This window comes from Emys orbicularis, chromosome 2 (assembly GCF_028017835.1).
Source record: "Emys orbicularis isolate rEmyOrb1 chromosome 2, rEmyOrb1.hap1, whole genome shotgun sequence".
NCBI classification, from domain to species: Eukaryota; Metazoa; Chordata; order Testudines; family Emydidae; genus Emys; species Emys orbicularis.
Window position 1 is genome coordinate 254,620,308 of NC_088684.1, and position 23,718 is coordinate 254,644,025.

Below are 23,718 nucleotides of genomic sequence, written 5' to 3' on the forward strand. Positions count from 1 at the left end.
CAGTCAGTAGAGGAATAATAAGGTTCTCTTGACTGAATGCGAATTGTTCCCCAAGTGGTTGGACAGTTAACAGTTTGTATATCCCTGAAACAACAATAGCAATTTAATATACTTCATTGCGTATTGGTGTTTTCCTATACTTCGTGTTAAGGTTCTGAGGCCTGTGACTCTTGGGTTCAAATAGAGGAGATGGCTCTAAACCTTGGGGGAGAGACGACCTATCATGTCAAAAAAATGGAAAGGCTCTCATTGACTTCAGTGAGATTTGGATTAGGCCAATAAGCCATAATTAACTTGGTCTGTGCAAATCATTTTATTCCACCTGTATTCAAGCACTGGGAATATGTGGATGCCGAGGAGAATAATTGTTGAATTAAAATACAAGTTGCATCACAGTGGAACAGATTTCCTTTTAAAGTGTGCTTCATTTGGATTTGAATAATAATTAAAAATTAAAAAGACACAGAAACAAAGATATTATGTACTGAAACAAATCAACAGTGTTCTTCCTATTTACAAGGTACATCCTGGCTCCAGCTCTTTCATCTCCCAGCTTTCATCTCAGCTGCTTTCTTAGGTATGTCTTCAGTGAGAAACTTCAACCTGTAATTTTCCATCAGTGTAGCTCAGTCAATGGTAACAATAGTGGAAGCTATAGGACAGAGAGGTCTCAGGTGTTTTAACCATTGTGCAATCTAACACTGTTCTGAAAGACAAGGTAAGTGAGGTGATATCTTTTATTGGACCAACTTCTGTTGGTGAGAGAGACAAGCTTTTGAGCTACACAGAACTCTTCTGCAGGTCTGGGAAATGTACTCAGTGTCACAGCTAAATACAAAGTGGAACAGATGGTTTAGCATAAGTAGTCAGATAGAGCTGCACCCGTGGAGAATTTCAGGTCAGAATTTTCACAGTGTAGATCAGCTCACAATGGCTGTATACTCTGTAGTGTTTGGCTTTTCATTATGACTGGTGGGGTTGCTACTCTTTGCCTCTCCCATTCTGCTCTCTCTAGATATCTAATATTTTATGCATACACGTTAGAAAAGCTATAATAAGTGTTTGCTTAATTTCAATGCAATACTAAAAGAAGATAGCCTTGGACTTACTCTTCCCTCTGTTATGGCTGGAAAGCCTCATTCTGTGTGCAACAGTTTACTCTTTGCCCTGTTACTGCCAGTCTGAATTGGAATGGTTAGTGACTGACAGAACTGCCAGCAGCGTAGATTGTTTATAATCCTGATACTTGATTACAATAATTTTAAACATGAGTGTTATAATTCTTTAAATCTCTACTAATAATTGAACAACTTGCAAAGAGGCAGGGTGGTCTAAACACAGGAGTGGTAGATGGGAGCTCCTGAGTTCTAAGACCAGCTCTGAGGCCAACATAGTCTGTGACTATTGGCAAGTCATTGAACTTTTTTATCTCAATTGTTCCATCTGTGAAATGGAGTTAATAATACGTAGTTGCTTTGCAAGCATATTGTAAAGCATATTGTATTGGTTAATGTTTATACTACTGCTTTGGAAATGAAAAGTGCTCTATAAATGTTAAGTGTTATGCATGACCACAGTTCATAAATCATCTTAGGGATACCTTCTAAAGTTATGTGAGAAAGGATTAGAGAAGGGCAAAGTTACTATTGTTTTTATGTCCTTTCTTTTAGGTACCAGTGTGAATCATGGACTCTGTGTGTAGAAGAAGGTGGTACCTTCAATTGGGCTGTATATTGATAGTGAATTTGGTTTATGCCAATCCAGAATATCAGAAAGAACCTCCTGGAAGCCTGGGTGAGATTGACCATCACTGCTGGGAGATCTCCTCTCACAGGCTGGTGGAAATGAAGAAACTCAAGGTAGCAGATGCTATCATTGCTCTCTGGGATTTCATGATGTTCCTAAAAGAATCACCAAAGGCCAAGCATAATGAACTCTTCAATGACTTAGCCCAGAACTTCTGGGATATGTATGTAGACTGTGTGCTTTCAAGGTCCCATGGAATGGGTAGAAGACAGTTACTATCTCCCAACTATTTTTCCACATACCCACAGAGAACCTCACAAGGTAACTCTAATGTACAATACTAACCAACTAAACACAAGCCTTTAAAGCCATAATATTGTTCCAGCCTTCAACTGTCTATTTTTCAGACAACTCAACACAATAATTTCTAGTTTTCTGCCCATCTTTCTTTATCGAATCCTTTGCAATGCCATTTTAATCATAATTTATATCCTTCTTTCCTTTTACATTTATAGTGCATCAAATTTTGGAGAATTTTGTGTGTTGTTCAGATTGTGCTAGATCATATATGCCCATATAACGCTACTATGTGCTCTATTCATGGCAAATTGGGCCATAATTACTTTCTTAAGCTATTATATTTTTACTAAGATTTCTCTTAAAAGTGTCTGTGTGAATTTAGTGCTAATAAAAGCTCATCAAGCGAAACTAACAAGGTTGGAGACTGAATTCTTCTGTTTATTCACAGAACAGAGGTAAAAGAAATAGCAACAGTGAAATCTTCATAGCAATTATGCTTCACCTCTGACCTGGAGAAATTATCTCTAGGAGAGGTTCAGATTCCCTGTCCATTCAAGTCTCATCCTTCCCACTGACACATACTATTAGGGCTTATTTTTGTAACATGGACACCTGGCCACTGAGAACCGCCAAATGGTAACAAATTCACAGGTCACTGTTGCTTTTGGGGGGATTTGAACTGGCAGCCTCTGGATGACCAGCTCTATATCTTATTAACCAATCCCCAGAGATAGCTTTGCCCCAAAGTAATATAACCCCAGTAGATTTTTTTTTTTACAGCGGCAAAGAGTTTAGATTGAACATGACACACAAATTGAATAGACCAAAATAAAAGATATCACATAACCCTAGCATTCCTAAACAGATTGCTAGGATAATAACCAGCCCTCTTTTCTAATCTTGCAGGGTCAGACTTCTCAAAACATCAGTTTTAGGCCAAAATGGGAGAAAAATGAAGATACCTCAGCAAGATGACATCAAACTGAAGGAAAAGAGCCTGCTTGTCAAAAGCACAGCCTGTACTGTAGCTGCTTATGAGCATTGTTCCTTTGATGGGTTTTGAGATTTTGTTTTATGTTGTACGAGCACATGATAATTGATAAGTACTTCAGATGTGTGTTACCAACATGTTCCCCTTTCTTTAAACGTACCAAGGTTGCCTCCCCCCCCCCACCCCCCCACCCCCCGCTGCATGTGTGAATGCTTTATGTATTTTGAGTCAATATCTGTGTTCTCTCAGGTAAACCTGTTTAAACTAGTGTTATATTTTTGTAGACATTCATCTTTCAAATAATTCTTTTTTAAAATGTTAACTGCAATGGAAACCCAATATATTTTTATACATTAAACAACAGAGTGAAATGGCAACAAGCATATTTTATACAGTATCTTGCATATGAAATGGATTTCAGTTTTAAGATCTGCAAAAAAGTACCAATATCAACCCAAAGGGAGAGATTATGCTTGATGTAGTGTCTTGCGCAGCCTCTAAGTTTGTATTTGATCACTGCTTGGTCTTGGTTATAGTTTAATTAAAATATTTTTCTATGCAACAAGGACTGAATAATAGTCACTGTCTCGTACTTGTCCATTTGTGTAGCTGATTAGTTACAAATTCAGTACATATATAATATAAAAAAGGGACAGTTACATATTTTGTATAAGATTAGCATGTGCCCTATGCACCCAGGTGAGAGTAAAAGGGGTGCAACGTATCCCACACGTGGGCTACTTGCATTACAGGTTGCAGTATAGTGGGAGAGTAGCCTCAGGCAGATGGGCATGGAGTGGAGAATGGATGGAGTCTTGCCTCCACTACAAGAAACCAACCAGCACAGTAGAGCTGGCAAAGAGGGGGCAATAACCGACTATCAGTCTCTTCCCAAGCAAGGGGAACTTGGTAATGAACTGTGGTTCTCCAAGTTGACACTTGTTTTCTGTTTTGCTCCTGGAGCTATGCGACTTATGGCAGAATGTTAAATCAAGGTCTAGCCCTTTACAGGGGTGGCACTGGGACAGCCTGGTGGGGGCTATAGCCATCCCAAAATTTGCCTTAGCCCCCCTGTAGCCACCCCTCCCAGTGCAAAAGTCAAATGTTACACAGAAGTAAGGGTGGCATGGTATGGTACTGCCACCCTTATTTCTCTGCTGCTGCTAGCAGTGGCACTGCCTTCAGAGCTGGGTTGTTGGAGAGCGGCGGCTGCTGGCCAGGTGCCCAGCTCTGAAGGCAGCACTGCCACCACCAGCAGAGAAGTAAGGGTGGCATGGTATGGCATTGCCACCCTTACTTCTGCAGTTCTGCGCTGCTGCTGGCTCTGACTTCTATCAGCACTGCCCCCAAAATACTACTGGGCAGAAGCAAAACAAGTGTGATTTCACTGGGCTAGGAATTTGACAAGATTCTCCTGATTAAAGGGGAAAATGTCCAGAAGGCTTCCCCAAATCCCCAATCACTGCCTTAAAATTTACAACCTTCTTACAAGGGCTGATGGGCCTTCTTGTGCTGGGAGAGGATAACGCTCCAGATGCTGGGTGCAAAGGAGGATATGTTTTTGTGAAGTCTTGAAACTCCAGACTGCTTGAAGTCAACTTTTACTCACCTGAAAAGGACAAACTCTTAGAATGGCTGTAATATTTTTTGTTATCTATATCCCAAGCCCTGGGACTTAAGTCTGAAAAGAACGAGCATACGTGTGACACAGTTACCAGTTGAGTAACCTGCAGGATGGGGTGGAGTGATTCTTAGGGCATATTTGTAAAGGGTCTTTACAATGGGTGAGAGATGAGACTCACTAGAGGCTCTTGCAAATGTGCCATACTACAGTCTGGATTCCAATGTGGACCAATCCTGAATTTGCTTCAGTTTGAACGGCTTCCAAACTGCGTGAGATATGACCCAACCCATTTGCCTTAATACATGTGGTTTCATTTGCTTTGTGCGCTTGTGCTGGAGCCCAGGGTCTAGGACCCCGCGGGGTGGGAGGGTCCCAGAGATCAGGCTCCAGCCCATCCCTACACAGTAATGAAACAGCCCTGCAGCTTGAGCCCTGTGAGCCCGGGTCAACTGGCAGGGGCCAGCTGTGGGTTTTTCTTTGCCGTGTAGACATACCCTTGGAAAGCCAGTGAACGATGCTTAAGTTAAAAAAATTAGCTGAGGATGCTGCAAGGCTTCAGATCAGCAAGACCTTTCAAAATAAATTTATTTATAAAACAAAAGTTGAATTTTTACTACAATCCTCATTTTGACTTAACGGCTATAGCTGGAGTATGCTTCTTTAGCGACCCAATATATAAAGCTGGATCAATTGTTTGCCTTATAGAGCCCAGTTTATCTGAGCTTTCTAACTTGGCCATATAAACAGTGCAGTAATGATCCAGGGTTTTTCAGTGAATAAAAAAGGTGACTTTAACTATAGTTCATTTACACAGGTGTAAAACGCATTCACACTCATAAGGTCACCATTTATGCTCATTTATATCAGCACTATTTTTGAACGGAACAACAGTTGCAATGCACCATACATATTTTAAAGGACTCCATCCTGCAGCGTGCAGGGAGTCCTCAACTCTCATTGATTTCAACTGGAGATGAAGGGACTCAACACCTTGCAGGATCAAATCTAATATTTTTTTATACTCTGATGCACTTGTCCCAATGCAAAGTGGTCTCTGATATCTTAAGAAACTATATAATATTGACTATACTAATATGCTAAAAACAAGTCAAAGGTACAATTATAATAAGTTCAATAATGCCAAGGCATGTATTATTATTCGTACATGGAGTACTTCACAAACAAGTCCTTGACCCAAGTAATTTACAATATAGTGTAAACAATCAATTCAAATGGGACTTTATTGTCATGACAAGCTAGCCAAAGAACATTGACAAAAAGGATGAAGTTGATTGGAGGAGGCTGTTCTAAGCATAAACGGAAGCCTGATGGAAGACATTGAATGAAGTGTGTGAGAGATTGAAGGATAAAAGATTGGACAACCTGTGGGTGAGGGGGATGAGAGAAAGAGTATTGGTTAATTATCTTGGAAAATTCATACCTAGTCTACCAAAGCAGCATTTTACACCTAGAGAATAAAAAGTGAATGGTGCTGAGGTGCAGAACAGGAGGAATCATGGGAAGGTTTAAAACAACAACTAATACAAGAGCCAGTGTTAAAGGTCTATGCACCAGGAAGGCCTATTAAAATTTCAGCAGATGCTTCACAGTCTGGGTTAGGTGCAGTGATTTTACAGAAGCATGAGGCTTGTTGGCAACCAGTGATATATGCATGCAAAATCACTGACTGAGGAAGAAACCATATATGCACAGATTGAGAAGGAGCTTTTAGGAATATTGTTTGCCTGTCAGAGATTCAATCAGTATATTTACAGCCAGATAGTGGAAGTTGAATTGGACACAAGCCCCTGATAGTGTTATTTAGCAAACTGCTAAATGACTGTACCTTAAGGCTTCAAAGAATGATAAAGCTGCAAAAGTATGATTTGGTTGTGACCTACGCACCCGGTAAATTCATGTTCACTGGCACTGCAGATGCACTTTCCAGAGCAGTGACTTCCACTACGAAACCAGAGAAGACTTTAGAGACAGAGATTCAAGCCTATGTAGATCTGATTGTAAAGTCAATTCCCATAGCTAACAGGAAACTGCAACAAATAGCAGGAGAACTAATGAAAGATGAATCATTGGGGATCCTTAAAGAAGTGATCATTAAAGGGTGGTCTGAAAAATAAGAACCTGCCATCCAAGTATAAGACTATTGGAACTGCAGACATGAATTTACTGTGATAGATGGGGCGATTTTCAAGGGCAGAAAGGTTGTAATTCCAGTGTGCCTCCAAAAAGAAATGCTACAGAAGATCCATGACGGTCATTTGGGAATTGAGAAGTGCAAATAAGTGAGCACAAGAGGTGCTGTATTGGCCATGGATCAATCATGACATTACTAATGTGGTAAGAAATGGCTTTTCATGCTTGAAATACAAGCCATGGCAACAGGCAAAGCCACCGAGACCTCATCCAGTTCCACAAGGACTTACGAGAAGGTAGGCACTGACTTATTTACCTGGCAATCAAAGGATTATTTAATAGTCACAGATTATTATTCTCTGTATCCAGAAATTTGCACACTGCACAGTGCTAATAGTAAGTCAGTAATAGTGAGCATGAAGGGAATCTTCTCCAGACATGGAATTCCAGATGAAGTCTTTAGTGATAATGGGCTGGAATTTTCCAGTGCAGATTTTAGGCAATTTGCCATAGATTGGGATTTTCATCACAAAACATCAAGTCCAAATGACCCCCAATCACATGGACTTGTGGAAAAGTCTATTCGGTCAGTAAAGAACTGTATGAAAAAGATTTTGATAGTGGGGGCAATTTGTATAAAGCTTTATTGGTTTATGGAAGTACACCCCTGGAGAATGGCTTTTCTCCAGCTCAGCTGTTAATGGGAAGAAGGATCAGATCTAATTTACCAATTACTGATTACTTGCTGAAATCTCATAACAATGAAACCATATGGAAAATGAAAGAAAATCAGAAGTGGAAGCAGAAATATTATTTTGACAAAAGGGCCCGTGATCTCCCATCTCTTAAATCAAGAGATGGGGTGAGCCTGAGGAATGACACCTCTAGTACTTGGGGCCAAAGGGGTACCATTGAAGAACAGCTGCATCCGAGGTCTTATGTAGTTCAGACAGATCGGGGGACACATTTTGACATAATCGAAGGGATCTAAGAGTCATCCCAGAAAGTTCCAAAACATTGACAGAATATGTGGACATTGGCATTTCCCCAGAGCCGCCCGGGGGGGGGGGGGCAAGTGGGGCAATTTGCCCCAGGCCCCGGACCCCGCAGGGGCCCCCACGAGAATATAATATTCTATAGTATTGCAACTTTTTTTATGGAAGGGGCCCCCGAAATTGCTTTGCCCCAGGCCCCCTGAATCCTCTGGGCGGGCCTGCATTTCCCAACTGACTGATCATTTATCATCAAAGGGGAAAGTGTCAAGGAACAAGAGAACAACTCAGACTCTAGTGAAAAGCTGATACTGAGAAGATCAGAGCAGGAGATTAAATGTCCTGAAAGACTCAAAAACTTGCTAACCTGCCTAAAGAAGGGGTATTTGAGGAAAGTGAGTGGTAAAGACTCGAGAGTGATGTGCTGGTAACGTCTCCTCTCTAGGTAGTTGACATATTGGGTTTATAGAAATGTACTAGATGGGCTGAGAATTTAATGTATGTGTTATTAGATAGTTGATAGCTGGACACACACACACACACACACACACACACACACACTCGGCAGGGAGCTTGTATGTGCCAGATCAGGCTAGCACAATGACTCTGGTGCTGGAACCAGTCCCCAAGGGGCTTTGCCCCCACAGCAGCTGCAGCAGATCCTGGGTGCGTACCTGAAGGAGCTCCCCACACCAGGTGCAGTCTGCCACAGAGCCAACTGCAGAAATAGAAGAGACAGAACTTACCCCAGAGCCTGGTAAGTTTCTGGCTCCAAGTTTATTTTTTATTAATATAGGAATGAGATGGATTTCCAAGTTATGAACCAATGCAAAAGTTATTACAAGTTGCAGGCAGCAGTGAGTAATGTATCCATTAATGACGGCTTGCACGCTGACAACTTGTTGTCCCACCCACCCACTACATGGAATTCAATGGAGACTGGGAAATGTAAACTGTGAAACAATTGTTTAAAATGAAGTTTAACTAGAAAACTGCACATTTGAGCTAAGATGTGCTGGTGTGTTAAAAATAAGAAGCTTATATTGCCTTCCCTGTTAGTATGCTGCTCTGTACTAACACAACAGCATAAGAGGGCCACCTGGAAACAGTTAACTGTCGGGGAGCAGGTTGAAATGTAGTCTATGTGCAAATGTAGTCCATTTAAACTAGGGTGTAGTCCATGGGCAATGAAATAATTTGTCCAAAATACAGCTGGGGGGTTGTATGCAGTCCAGAAGTGTGCCTGGGGTGGGGTGGGGTGGGGTGCGGGATGTAGTTGTGGAGTTCTTTGTGTCCGTATAAATGTGTAGGTTTGTATGCAATCATCAAAGGCTGTACTGGAAGTTGTGGCGAGGTGGTAATCCATACTAACGCAGCATCATGTTGATCCCAGCATGAGTTTTGCCCTGATCCTGAGTGCTAATAGCTGCAAACTTTACCCATAGCAGAACTCCAGCTAGGTAGTCACATTTCAGGGAAGGGTGTATTTTCCAGGGCCACCGTGATAGCTGACGAGCCCACTCCACTTGTAGACGTGCTAATCAGTCACAATAAGTTTGAATAGTTCGGTGGCATACATTGCTGGCCTGCCACTGGCAGCTTGGAAAAAACCTCTCTCTTTGCCTTTCAGGAACCACAATAATTGTTATGTCCTCCAAACTGTGGAATGCTTGCAATGACAGAGAAGGCTTGAATAGTACACCATGGCCACCTCCCCTCCCCAAAGCCCAAGGCAGTCTGCAATTTTTAAATAAAATTGTGATTTTACACTTACCATTCTCTGTTCACCTTTTCCCCCCTGCAGTTATCCTGGTTGTGGCCACAGAGCTTCGAGGATCTGAAGAGTTCCTCTCACAATATACTGAAGTGCAGTTTTACAAAGTATCAGTTTTTGTCCTTGAGCGTCCATAAGGATTTTTTTTTGTGCTCGTGAACTGAATTATTTGTGATTCACTGAGACAATGTTGTTGTTTTATGTCTGCTGGCAGGCACCTCTACTGGTTGCTGTACCTTGGCAGGTTGAGCACATGCCAGTAGAAGTGGGGGGAGGGATAGCTCAGTGGTTTGAGCATTGGCCTGCTAAACCCAGGGTTGTGAGTTCAATCCTTGAGGGGGCCACTTGGGGATCTGGGGCAAAATCAGTACTTGGTCCTGCTAGTGAAGGCAGAGGGCTGGATTCAATGACCTTTCAAGGTCCCTTCCAGTTCTAGGAGATGGGCTATCTCCATTAATTATTATTAAAGTCTGGGTCTCTGTAGCGGTCCAAGAGGAAGAGTTTCCAGGAGGAACTTATGGCTGACATTCTGGACAGGCCAAGCATGTGCAATACCAAACACAGAAGGATTCATGGCAAGCGGAAAGGCCAATAGGGGGCAAATGGAAAGGCACAGGCAGGCAGCAGAGCCTGAGGACAGAATTGCAGGGCGGGAGCAAACACTTGTATCGCAGTTCCTGGAACAGGAATGTTAGTTGAAGGAGAAAGACAGAGCCCAGCAGAAAGACCTGTTTGGGCGGCTGGTTTTGCTAACGGCCACAAGAGTGTAGGCTCCTGCTCCTCCTGCACCATAGGCAGAGCACCCTCTGCTGTACCATGCACTGCATACCAGGAACACTTTGAACAATTCCATGGCTCGGTGGCCGATGCAATCTGGACTCAAAAACAGCTGGACAGGGCCAACCCATCATCAGCATACTTCCACCCCCAAGCTGACCTCCTCCCCCTTGTAGTCTGGGGAGCAAGCCTCCACACCCGTGCAGGGGTGGCAAGAACATGCTAAACACAGAAGAAAGGGAAAGGAGAACATGCCAGGGGCCATGCAAAATTAGGGGATTTTATTGATGGGACTGTTTTCAGTGTTCAGAGTTTGGTTGATGCTCTGTTTTATTACTGGTTGTGGTGTTGGTTTATTACTGTTCCAGTGTTCTAAAGGCAGCTGGCCTGCCTGGCCATGCTTTAATATTGTTATTTTTGTAAGACGAATAAAGGCTTTTATTTTATTAAGAGAGTTTATTTTCACCACTACATCACATCTTATACTGTGTAAGTCTGGTTGAGTATTGGTTCAACAATCCATGACTGTCTTGGGCCCATTCAGGAGCAAACGGCTCACTTTTGGCTTCCCCGGGATGGTGCAGAGCACAGCAAGCCACAGTAATGCAGACAGCCTTGATGACACTGGAATCCAAATGGGTCTATAGACTGTGCCAGTGGGATTTCAATCCGCCAAACACACATCCAGTCACCATTCTACAACTGCTGAGGGTGTAATTAAACCTTCTTTTGCCAGGAGCTCTGAGATCAGGCTGTAGTTTCATAAACTAAGGCAAAAGGCGATCTGTGGAGTCCCCCAGAATAACAGTGGGGACAGTAACTCCATTTATGACAATGTCATGTGGTGGGAATAGTGTCCCAACCTGTCCATGAAGATAGACTCCTGATCAGCAGAAAACCCTGGCATCATGAACCTTTCCACTGCAGCCCACGTTGGCATCCATAAATTGGCCTCTGTAGTCCACAATGGCCTGCATAATAATTGAGTAGTACCCTTTGCGGTGCATATACTCATTTACTCCCTGAGAAAGGCAAATTATAGACATGAGTCTCATCAGTGGTCCTGGCGCAGTTTGGAAAGCCCATTCTCTCAAAACCAGCAATTACTTCTGGGATATTGTTTACGCCCACCACTTCTGGGTAAATCACACACCTGATTGCCTGAGAAACCTCCACCACCATTTTACCCATAGATGACTTTCCAACACCAAACTGGTTAGCAATAGGCCAGTTGGTGTAGCCACATTCCAGACAGTTATAGCAACCCTCTTTTGGACCGATATGGCCATCTCCTCATGCATGCACTATGATGCTGGACAGTTGGGGCAAGCTGCTCACAAAGCTCCAGAAATGTAGCTTTCTTCATGCAAAAGTTCTGGATCCACTGCTGGTCATCTCAGGTCTGCAGGATGATGTGATCTCACTGGTCTGTGCTTGTGGCCCTGCTCCAGAAGTACCAGTCTAAGTAGCAGGGGATCAGTGGCTATATCAAAAGTCATGAGCAGCATCAGCCAGTTTGAGGCTTCCACATCTGTATTGTCATCCTCCTCTTCCTCCTGTTGCTCTGTCAGGTACCTTTGGTGGGTCAGAAGATGCCACTGAAATATCCACCAGCATCTCATGGAATCTCTGCCTGTTTCCTGACACAGGAGTTAAAGACCAATCAAGAGAAACTCTTCAATTGGCAACTCCTCCATGTGGCTGGCTCTGGTTGCTGGGAGTATGCAGCCCCAAAAGATGGCTTGGCAGGATCTGTTGGGAACTTGGTGGGCTGCGACAACTTCCTGGAATGTGCAGGGTGGACAGTCAAGTTTTCTGACACTGCACGATGAACAAAGGGCTAGAGCAACCACATTTCAGGAGGGCGCGAGGAAGCCTGGGAAATAGTTGGTTGGACTCAGGTCTGCATATTGCACTGTGGATGCTGGAGCTCCTGTGTGCTAGTGTCCAGTAAGCTAGTGTCAATATGCAGTGTGGGTGCTCAATCCCTGGGTTTAAAAACCCTGGGTCCATGGACTCACATCCCACTAACCCTGGGCTTATGTTGCAGCGTAGACATACCTTTTAGCAGTACAGGTGTAGCGATCCCCCCCCCCTTTCAGTAATTAGGCTAAAGTACTTGTTAGGACAAGTGGATGGATAACATGCCAGCCCAGGTCTGTATCTTTGCAAGCTAATCAAATCTCCGAATATGGTGACGATGGTTCTCCCCCAACTTGTGCTTGGAATCATGGGCAGCTCCTTATGGACTCTGAATCTGCTGCCTTGTGGTTGGGGTTTGGTTCTAATGCGGGACACATCGCCTCTTTCATAAGGTGAACTTTGAGGCAGAAATCCCTGTTTTTTTTGTCATGGTGGGAAGGAGGTACAAATAGGGCATTTGTCCCTCACACAGCCCCCAGTGAGGCAAGTCAAGCAGCTGTTGTGCCTATCTGCAACAGGGAACACTATCTTTCACATTGCACATAGCTTGAAATCTGGGGATTTTTTTCATAAAAAAATCCACAGGGTACCTATACTATAACTATACTACACTAAATATTGCTATCTATAACTATGTAGACTAGAGGAATTTTGCAACATGCTCGCCATGCTTAATATCCACTGTGACATTGCATGAAAGCTAGATTTCCCTCCCTCAATAATTAGTGCATTTGCACAGAAAAAGGCTAGAAAAGTATTTGTTAAATTAAAAAATATTCAAATTATGTCTCACTCTTTTTTTGGTGCCTTATTTTGTTTTCATGTGTCGTCATTTCTTATTTTTATTATTGCATGGGTCCTCAAAAGCTGGAAGTGACCCAGGCCTCTCTGGACTTCTGGGAGGGCCTGGCTGCATGTGCTACCTAGTGGTATTGCTGGTAAAACTCTTGGGCCCACACACAGGTGTATATGTGCACAATCACTCAAAGAGAGCAACTAATAAGAGCTTCTGTAGGTAATTCCTACAGTAGCAATACAGCAGGGCATTTGCAATACAGGCACAATGGAAGATGCAACTGGGTAGGGTCTTATGTTTCCAAAAAAAAAAAGTCGGTGAGATGGCTGTGTGCATTAACATAACTTTTGCCCAGCTAACTAGTGGGAGTTGAGAATGGTACATGTATCTTAAACATATATCTATTTTGAAAAATTGGCAGGTGCTCAGCAGCTAGCAGTAATGAGTGCTATAGGCAAATAATAAATTTCAAATGCAACCTTAATTCTTCTATACAAGTATTTATTTAAAAAAGAAAAATGGAGTATGCTTTTCTGTTAACCCAGCACTTGGATTTCGACTCACATATCATGCCATTCTGTGAGTCAGCATCATGCATGAAGAGTCATGAAATTACAGTAATATGAATTGATTGAACAGGGCATTTACTGACATGCAAGGTGTTAAGCGGATAGTCTATTGAAAGGGTAACCTCATTGTTAAATTAACATCATAGACACCAGAGGTAGTCAATTATGTTTTGTCAAGGTCCAAATTTCTTGACTGAGGTATAGTTAAGATCCAGATGCCAGAGAAACACTTTTGACACTGCAGTAATAATTATAACAATAAGTAAATAGCTTTCACAGTCTATTCAAAAGCATCTGGCAGTCTGGATTTGGCCTATGGTCTGCCTATTGACTATGCCTGATGTACACAGTCTCTATTAACTTCTCAGTGACAGTATGTCAGAAATGGCAGAGCTGCTTACATTTAGTTCCTTTATAAATTCCACAAACAAAGATTAAAATACTTGTCACCCTTGCATGCAGAAAGCAAAGAAATGCTTCTTTAATAAAGCATGGCTAACTTTTCTGCAGGGGGAATTTGGAAAAAAAAAATCTTATAAACATAAACTAAACAAGCCAGATGTAGGTTAAACACCAACAACCAGAAAGGAGCCAGACCCTCAGGTGCTGTAAATTGACATGGTTCAACTGAATAATCTTCACTAAAATTATAGACAGCTTTCATGCCTTACAAAGTAACATTTTGGGCCCATGCTTACTGCCCCTCCATATGAGAAACTGTGACTGACTTCAAGGGAAGGTGGAGAGGTCTTAGAGGATTAATTACAATTAATGGTGTTGTGTACATGATTTTGTCATTTTTTCCTTTGCAGTCTTCTTTATATAGAATTAAAGTAGGATATTTCAACAAATGTCTGTCTTCATTTTTGCCTACAGCACCCTATAAATTCTTTCCATTCAAAACACAACCACTGGATTGTGAAGAAAAGCACACACAGAAAAAACCCTCTTCCTAGGAATTACAAAGGGACTAATTTGTGGTTAAGTTCTAGAGAAGTAAACACGTTTTTTTTCTAATTTCCTTTACCCCTTTACACAGTGAATGTTTGTATTTCCCCTGTGGGTGGGAAAGACAGACACTATACACAGTTAAAGCAATTTATGCTGCAGTGTTGTGATAGCTACAAATTGCAAGGTCAATCAGTGGCACAGGAGACCTGGATGTGTAAGGGGTTAGGGCCCCAAAACACTGGCCTTTGCTCAGGTCACCTCATATGCTGCCTCTGAGCTGTTTCCACTTCATATAAAAAGGACTGTGACTCATGCAGGGGACCAGTGGGGCTAGGGAGGTCTCTCCAAAGAGGCTCGGGTGGGACTGGCACAGTTCTCTGCCAAGAGGGAATTTGGGCAATTGTCTGGGAAGGAACTGATGGAATAAGACCAGTGGAGGCCTGAAAAATCTAGGGAGAGCAGGATATTCTAGAGTATCTTCACTTGCATGAGAGAGTTAGTGTGCCACTCTGCACCTGGAAGCTGACAACTGGTTTCTGAAGTTTGTGTACTTTATGGTACCAACAGCGGAAACTGAGGCACATCCAGCCAGCTATTGAGTCAGGGTAAACTGAGCCTAGCACAGCTGGCTTCAATGATCAGAATCAATGAACCTCTGGAACACACATTGCATGGAATTCTTTATTCATGAACATTGGGATGTTCATTTTTTGTAAAGCAAAAATATATTTTCATCTATAATAATTAATATCAAGATCTTCTATATATTTAACCAAAGAAATACAAATAGATTATATCTTACAAATGATGTTTGGAAATATATTAACTAAAAAATACAAAGCACTGTCTGAAACAGTACAGGACAATGTTTACTTTACAGATACTGAATCTTTCTTGAATGGGTCCAACACTTTAACTCCTTTGATCTTTTTTAAGGCTCCTCCACGAACAGAGAGCTTTCTAAGAGCAAGGTCTGTGTCAGGCAGAGGCCCTCCAGTTAATTCAGAAGGTGTACTTTCTACAGTTACCAAGCGACCAGATGCAATCTAGAAAACAAAACAAATGGCTTGACATTCATATTAGTCTTTTAAAATGAAATGAGAGTTAAATCACAGGCCCTGTCTTTTGAAAATGCTACTCAGAAGCTGGAGGTGCATTATGAAGGTTTCCTACCTCCTCTCAAAATACTCTTTAAACAATATACATAATTATTCTATCAATAATGTAGGTTGAACAGCTTCTTGATGCACTATGCTGCTCAGCCTTTATGTCTGATCTTTAGCATGTAAGAAAAGAAAATCAAGTTCTCATTAGACGAATAAGATGTTGTGCAATGTATTCTGCTATTTGGATTTGCAGTGTTGCAAGTATTTTAGTGAAGAAATAAACATGTGGATTGTAATTTATTGGTCAACTGGCTTCCTTAGGCTGGTTTATAAAAGAGGGTGAGAGCAGTATTTCCATTGTTTATAGTCGAAGATAATTCTGTAACCGATTCCCAGAATCCCTAGTTATATATGTTAGTGCATCATATCACCCCACAAACTCTCTCCACCAGGCTTGATTATGCCTTGAGAATAAGGAAATAAGGAGACTAGAACCTGTTTCTCTGATACTCTTCTAACTGCTCTCATCTATTGCCTTCAGAAACATTAGACATTCAATGTTTTATAATGGATCCCTGGCGGGGGTGGGGGGGGAGGGAGAGGGAGGATGGGATAAGAGTTTGATGTGGAGTGGCTTCTAGATGAGATTTGTTTTGATCTTTAGGTCTTCTAGAGACCCACAGTTTTTCCATTATACTAGCCATCTTTAAACTGAACAGGTTAAAGCACTGGAATGGCAAATCCTCTATCCTGGACTGGAGACCTCAGGGGAAAGCTCAGAAGTCTCAGGTCTGAATGGCAGATATTAACTGTAGTCTCCACCAAACAAACCAACAACATATGGAGCTCTTTAGACCATATTTGGCCTTCTACAATAATCATCCTAGATTCCTCCCTCCTCACATACAGAGAACATTCTAGTGGAGGGATTTGGGTGCAGAGAGACTCTTGTTCCACAAATACGATCTGTAGATTGCCAGCAATGTGTGTAATTTGTAATTCTCATGTGCGGTGTTGCCGATGAATATGACGTTCTACTGCTAAATTTATTTTCTTTTTGTAGCATGGACTCATCTCTCCTTGATTTTTCTGCAGATGGTGGAACAACAATTCAAGGCAACATGTCCAAGAAATTTAATAAGATCCACATTAAAAGAACTTGCTACATCTTCTCTGCTTAACAGGACCCCACAGGTATAGAAGCAGACAGAAGTAAGTCAGAAGCGCTGAGCTGCCTTCATGAGGCACTGACTGGAATGGCGATTTTCTTCTTTTCATCTCAACTTCAAAATGTTAGATAGCAAGTCTTCTCCTGGACTGTCAAGAGTTCAAGACACAGAGACTTTGTCATGCTCCCAAGAAGATCCTGAAAACATCTGAAATCTTCTGAGGAAGAGGTAGTTGTACACACACACTCATATAAGGTAATAAAGAGAAGGGAAAAGACTGGATTAAACTTGAACTTTCTTTTTCCAAAGACTTTGTCTTCAGCCACATCAGATGGGACATCTGTGAAGGAATGGATAACTGGAAAGGAAGTCCTTACTGAAGTCATTAAGAGCTGCACAGGTCTTCCCAGTGACAGAGGCACAAGGTCCTAGTCTCTCCAAATTTTTCATAGAAGTCCTCCTGTGATATCAAGGTACAGACACCACAAGAGGAGTACAGGGGGTCTGAATGCCAAAGACTAAGCAAGTGAATCAACTGGTTGTATACAATGTTATGGATTCTGCCACTGCCTGACCTCCTACCTTGGGTGCCTTAATGATATGCTGCTATAGCTCAGAGCCCTGACACCAGTAACCAACCTACAAACATAAAGGTCTCGCTGTGGATTCCACCAGCCTAGTTACTCTTTGCAGGGTGATCCCCAAAGTCCTCCCAGTTCCAAGTCTCCCCAAAACAGTCTACCATGCATTTTTATCTACCAGGTGCTCAGACTTTTCCCCTCTGGTTCCTCACCCCTGAAGTAGTGAAACTTGCCCCCAGTTATCAGTTCACTTTGGCACATACACTCCACACAATTTGCACAACAGATACCTGCTTGGTGTAAAGGTAACCCCCCAGATAGAAAAAAAAAATCAGATTCAAAGATGAAATAGGAAGAAAAAGCAAACACATACAAGTTACACAGAAAACAAACAAAGACGCAACTTCAGGCTTTACATTTCCATATTAGCTAAATTCCATTTTCTAATATAAGTTACCTATTGCCTCTGAACAGGTTCTCAGCATACCCTCTGTCACAGACAGAATTGAGCCTTCCACAGACCACACTCTGCCTACAGGCTGGCCCTGAGTATTTGGATGTCCTTCACTTCAAATCCCTTCCTTTGTAAGGGTTTGCAGTTTTTTCCCCTCTCTCTCAGGTTATGGGATTCATGACAGGGGAAATGACCCACCGATACAGGTGCACTGCTGTAGAGTGTCTGGCGAAGACGCTCTATGCCAACTGGAGACAGCTCTCCTGTCAGCATAAGAAAACCATCTCAGCGAGAGGCAGTAGCTATGTCAGCGGAGAAGCTCTCCTGATGACATAGCACTGTCCACACTGGCACTTAGGTCAGAGTAACTTGGGTCACTAAGGGGGGTGACTTATTCACACCCCTGAGTGACATATACCGACATAAGTGGTAGTGTGTATGTAACCCACACACCTTTTGGGTGTGGTGTTCTGTCCCATCTAGTGGCACTGAGACCACTTAAGAGAGAGAGAAAATGAGTCTGCTCTACAGCCTTAGCTACCAGCCAGTTGGCTTTTAGCACATGCGGTAGAGGGCTCATGCACTAAGCTCCAAATGTCCCCGGTTCTATCCTGCTCGCCGATGACCGGGGTCTGTCAGCATTACATGTAGAAGTTCTTAGTTTTCCAAGTCTGGGGTTTTCTTTTCCGTTTCAAGTTGTTTCAGTGTTTTCCCATTTCCCAATGATTTTTTTCTAACTGGGCAATGGATGGGTACTTGAAGTTAGTTTTGTGTAAAATAACTGGCTTGGCAGGAGCTGCCATCCCCTCCTCCTTGCTATAACGTGTACTTGAAATTGTAGTACTGGACATGAACATACTATTGTATATACACATCAATATAAAGATTCATAACCACAGTTTTTATACATATCTCAATGACCATCGAGTTCAGAACATTGCAAGCATTCATAAAAGGTTTTACTTGGCATATTTTTATGCACAATAACATGGTATACAATCAGTTGATTCAAATGCTTATTCTTTGGAGTTCAAAACCCCTATTCTCCCCTTGGGGTGTCTGGACCCTGATTGACCCATAAATGGTAGAGCCTACATGCCTGAATTTCTTTACAATAGCTTCAGATCACAGAGACCTTCTCTGACCAATTTCAATTCCCTGATGCCTGTGGATGTGTTACAGTGGTAGAAGTGGTGCTTACTAACTATGCTGGGTGGGGCTCTGTGCAGACATCTACCTAAAAGACAAGACTAACTTCCATCAAGAATGCTTTCAGGACTCTTTCATGATCTTTGCAGGCTCAAGGAGTAAAAGCCACACTGCTGGAAAAGGCCTTTGTGATAAAAACCCTTTTCTGAAGCATCAAAACATGTGCATTCATAATAGACATCTTTCTGCTAAAAAAGGCACAGTACTTTAACCTCACATGCTTGGGTCTGGTCATCAAGGACATTTCTTAAAGCAACTTGGGAAAAGAGGGGATAGGACAAAAGATAGAATAGACTGAGATCAACTCATTTCTGGAACGGACAGGGAGCCTAACATTAAAAAACAAACAAACAAACAAACAAACAAAAACTAACTAACTAACTAACTCTTGAGCCTAAACTACACTATTTTATTTCTATTAGCTTGTTATTGTGAGTTAAGCTGAATGCCTGGAAACTTTACTTACTGTCGTATTCAGGCCTTTAATTTCAGTTGAGTGGAGCGTTGCATTCTGTGGTCTTGACTTTGATCTAGAAGCGTCTATTGATTTTTCCTGAAGTCTTTTTGCTTTCTAAAGATATTTAGCAAAGCAAGAGTTATTTTTATGAGACTTAGCACCACACCACATGCAACCAGACAGAGAACATGTAATTAGTATTATAAAATAAAACATGAAGGGTCATTTCTATTTACTTTTAACGAAAGTATGAATAATGAGAATGTAAAGTCTGTAATATGAGCTGATTCATCAAAATCTGTTGGAAAACAAAACAATTTGGTATTTCAGCCAGGAGATAAAAAAAAAGACAGAACAGAGTAAGTGTAGCCCAGGGGTCGGCAACCTACGGCACACATGCCAAACACGGCACGTGAGCCGATTCTATGTGGCACGCAGCTCCCTGCCGCGGTCCCGGCCCCCAGCCCCACTCAGCCCCTCCGCCCACCGCTCTCCCCTGCGGGGGCAGGAGGCAGAAGCTTGGTTCTGCGGCAGCCAAGCTTCCCCCCTCCCTAGGGTGACCAGATCACAGGGATGAAATATCGGGACGCGGGGGGGGGCAGAGCAAAAAAAAATGGCGGCGGAGCAAAAAAAAAAAAAAAGCAGTTTCGCAGGGGCGGGGGGCATTAGCAGGCCCCAGCCGCGCCGCCAGATTGTACACAGCGCCCCAGCCGTGCGCGCTGCCCACCCCAGGGCAAAAGGTGGTCCCGATGCAGAGGGGCCTGGGGATAAAGAGGGCATCGGGGGGGACCGAGAGGAAGCGCTGGGAAGCAAAGAAGTCCGGGTGGGCGAGGGCGTATGGCTCCAGCAGGGCCCCAGGCAGGGCACAGGCTGGATGGGCGCAAGGAGGCAGAGCCCTGTAGCGGGACTGGGCAGGGACAAAGCTGTCTCTCCCCCGGAAGCGGCTGCAGGAGCCCCCGAGTCCGCAGCTGGCCGCGGGGCAGCGGCGGTGCATGGGAGCCGGGGACCCCGGGGGCGGCGCGGGTGTGCAGGGGACCGGGGCTGGCTCAGCCGAGCTGCAGCGGCGGCCGGTCTCCCGAGGAGCTCCCCGGGGCTCCAGGCTGGGCAGCGGGCAGGAGCCGGGGCTTTTCCCGGCCCCGCAGAGCCTCCCGCCCCCCAGCCCGCCCTGGGCACATGCGGCACGTCCCGCCGCCGGCGGGGAGCCCCACGCCTCTCCCGCTCGGCTGCGCTCCACCGGCTCCTTCCCGGTGGGGCGAGCTGCTGGAGCGCAGCCGAGCGGGAGAGGCGTGGGGCTCCCCGGCCGGCTCCTCGCCCCTGTCCGCCAACCGCCCTGCCTGGGACAAGTCTCGCCTCCGCAGCCCCTCTCCGCCGTGTGTCTCCGGAGGCCCACGTCCCCGGTCCGCGCCGCCCATCCGGGCCAGAGCCAGCCCCGGCTGCTGCCTGCACGCAGCCCGGGCCATGCCCAGCTAGCCCCCGGCAGCCGCGGCAACTTTCCCTTCCCCTCCCGCACTCCTGGTAGATGCCCGACCCTCCTCCCTCCATCCCCCCTCCACACATCCCTCCTCCTAACCTCCTCCCTCCATGGAGGGATCCAATGGGGGATGGAGGGGGCGGAGTTGGGGTGTGGGGGGGGCGTGAGTGCCGGAGCGGAGGGCAAAATTGCTTTTTTGTCCAGTGTCCCGACCGAACATCGGTCGGGATGCCTGACAAAGAAGGAAATATCGGGACAGTCCTGGTAAAAGCAGGACGTCTGGTCACCCTACCCTTCCCCCGCTTCTTCCCACTGCGTGGTACTTTCCTGCCCTGCCTCCTCTCCATCTGGGCCTTTATTTATAGCTCAGCCATTCAACTTCTGCTCTTGGACAATCCTTTATCCTCTCTATACCTTAGTTTACACATCTTTGAAAGGGAAATGATACTACAGACTACCTCAGAGATTGGGTGTTGTAAAAGTTAAGCATTAATAGAGGCTGAGAAAAGGGTCAGAAGGGACATGACAGACCTAGAATTAGTAGTTGAGGGGCAGAAGAGGCAGGAATCTCATGAGAGCTGTGGTGTCCCAGGCTGATCAATACCTTCCCAACATGCAAGTTTTTCTTTTGTGTTTTGGATTTGCATGGTGGGCTGACATTCCCCAGAATAGGCTGGCTTGCTGCAGAGCCAATATCTGACTGAACAGAACGATCCACTAGCTCAGGGGTTCCCAAACTTGGTTTGCGGCTTGTTCACCCCTGGCGGGCCACAAGACGCTTTGTTTACTTGAGCGTCCGCAGGTAAACAAAGCGTCTCATGGCCTGCCAGTGGCTTACCCTGAACAAGCCGCGAACCAAGTTTGGGAACCCCCACACTAGCTAATGAGCCTGGAGGTTTTAAAAAAAAACAAAAAAAACCTCTCTTTATAGTCAACTTTTATTCTTCACTTAGTTTCAATTCATGACTGCAGGTTACACCTTGCCACACAGACGGAGAAGATCACAGCCTAGATCTCTGCTATATGCCTGTACTTGGTACACTTATACCAAGACCACTTTTTTCCTCGGGTGTCTCTTTTCAAGAATGAACAGATTTGGCTATAGACATATTTCATTGTCAATAATTTCCTTCAGTCCCCAAATTAGTCTGGTTGTCTTACTTTGGATTCTACCCTGGATGTCCTTTTTGAAATGTAAATGCAAATACTGTACACAATAAAAGTGATCTTGGTATCAGAACAGATTAGCATGCCTGAGGTTATCTTCAGATACTTGCTGTGGGAAAAACCAAGGGAGGGATTATCAAAAAAACACAATGATGGCCAAATTTTCAGTTTTAGCCTCTCTTTTTGGTATCTGCTTTTGCACATGAGCATGATTGTACTTGCAGAGAGAGTGCTCATCTCCACTTTGTGACTGGAAATCGAGGAGCAGTCGGGTTACTAGTGACTGCATGGCTCTGACAAGAAGCCTTTGTCTTCAGTAAAGAACAGAATTTCTTTTATGTTTTATGAATAAAAATAATACACCCTAGCTATTATATACTTCTTATTAGTAGATCTCAAAAAGTTCTTCACAATCTTTAATGTATTCATCTTCACTACACCCCTAGGGATGTATTATTATCCCCATTTAACAGGCGGGGAATTCAGGTACAGACAGAATAAATGACTTGCCCATGGTCACACAATAAATCTGTAATGGAGCAGAGAACCAAACCTGGTCTCTCAAGTACTAGGGAAGTGTACTAACCACTGAGCCTTACTTACTATTAGAGCATTACTAAATCAGATTTGAGTCCAGCTGTAATTTCTATAGTAATATCCTGGTATTCAATACTGAATAAAACTGCTTGGAATTGTTCAATGATATAACAACATTGCCAATATAACGCCCCCCCCAAAAAAATTCTTACCTTTAAAGCCTCATAATTTGACGTTCGAGTTAAGAAATTTTCCCAGGATTTATTTACCATTTCTCTCTGCTTATGGATAGCTTGAATCTACAATGTGACAAGAGATTTGAGGAGATGTAATACACACTGTATTTCCATTAACTGTATTGAATTCCTTGCTCCTGATACTTGGACAGTGCTTCCACCTATTTACCCTGATTTTGTGGCCTCCCCTCTGGCTATTCTTAATGTAGCACTTTTCCTTTGCCTGGAAGGATGAGCGGGATCAGTGCTTCTCTAGTACTGACTAGAGGAGACTGCTAGAGAATGTTGTGCTTGTCTCACTCCCAAATAAAGACCAGGCACATCACCACCACATCACCAGGCAAACCAGCTCTTCACTGCCCCTCAAGATGATGAAGGGGCCACAGAAAGCAGTACTGACAACTCTGTAATTGAGAAAGGAGAAATCCTTCATTCAATCCTGTCATAACTATAAAGGGAAGGGTAACAGCCCTCCTGTGTACAATACTATAAAATCCCTCCTGGCCAGAGACTCCAAAATCCTTTTACCTGTAAAGGGTTAAGAAGCTCAGGTAACCTGGCTGACACCTGACCCAAAGGACCAATAAGGGGACAAGATACTTTCAAATTTTGGTGGGGGGCTTTTGTTTGTGCTCTTTGTTTTGGGGGGAGTTCGCTCTTGGGACTAAGAGGGACCAGACATCAATCCATGCTCTCCAAATCTTTCTGAACAAGTCTCTCATATTTCAAACTTGTAA

The 23,718-nt window shown here is 43.6% G+C and overlaps 2 protein-coding genes across 2 annotated transcripts in view; one reads left to right on the forward strand and one right to left on the reverse strand.

Annotated features, from left to right (window-relative positions):
• The first annotated feature begins 1,685 nt into the window (after positions 1 to 1,685).
• FAM237B (family with sequence similarity 237 member B) lies at positions 1,686 to 2,981 on the forward strand. Its single transcript, XM_065397751.1, has 2 exons — positions 1,686 to 2,067; positions 2,953 to 2,981. Exons 1-2 carry the CDS (start codon positions 1,686 to 1,688, stop codon positions 2,979 to 2,981), a joined length of 411 nt encoding a protein of 136 aa, XP_065253823.1.
• Positions 2,982 to 15,463: 12,482 nt separating this feature from the next.
• Positions 15,464 to 23,718, reverse strand: part of CFAP69 (cilia and flagella associated protein 69) — a 40,754-nt gene continuing 32,499 nt past the window's right edge. Inside the window, exons 21-23 of the mRNA XM_065399518.1 lie at positions 22,958 to 23,044; positions 19,580 to 19,684; positions 15,464 to 15,640 (exon numbers count right to left, since the gene is read on the reverse strand). Of these exons, the coding sequence (XP_065255590.1) occupies positions 15,464 to 15,640; positions 19,580 to 19,684; positions 22,958 to 23,044 (369 nt within the window). The remainder of the gene's footprint in view (positions 15,641 to 19,579; positions 19,685 to 22,957; positions 23,045 to 23,718) is intronic.

Excerpts from the sequence above, each read along its gene's own strand:
- FAM237B (XM_065397751.1), top strand. The coding sequence starts at position 1,686 with ATGGACTCTGTGTGTAGAAGAAGGTGGTACCTTCAATTGGGCTGTATA. Across the intron at positions 2,068-2,952 it reads CCCACAGAGAACCTCACAAG|GGTCAGACTTCTCAAAACAT; the intron begins GTAACTCTAATG and ends CTAATCTTGCAG.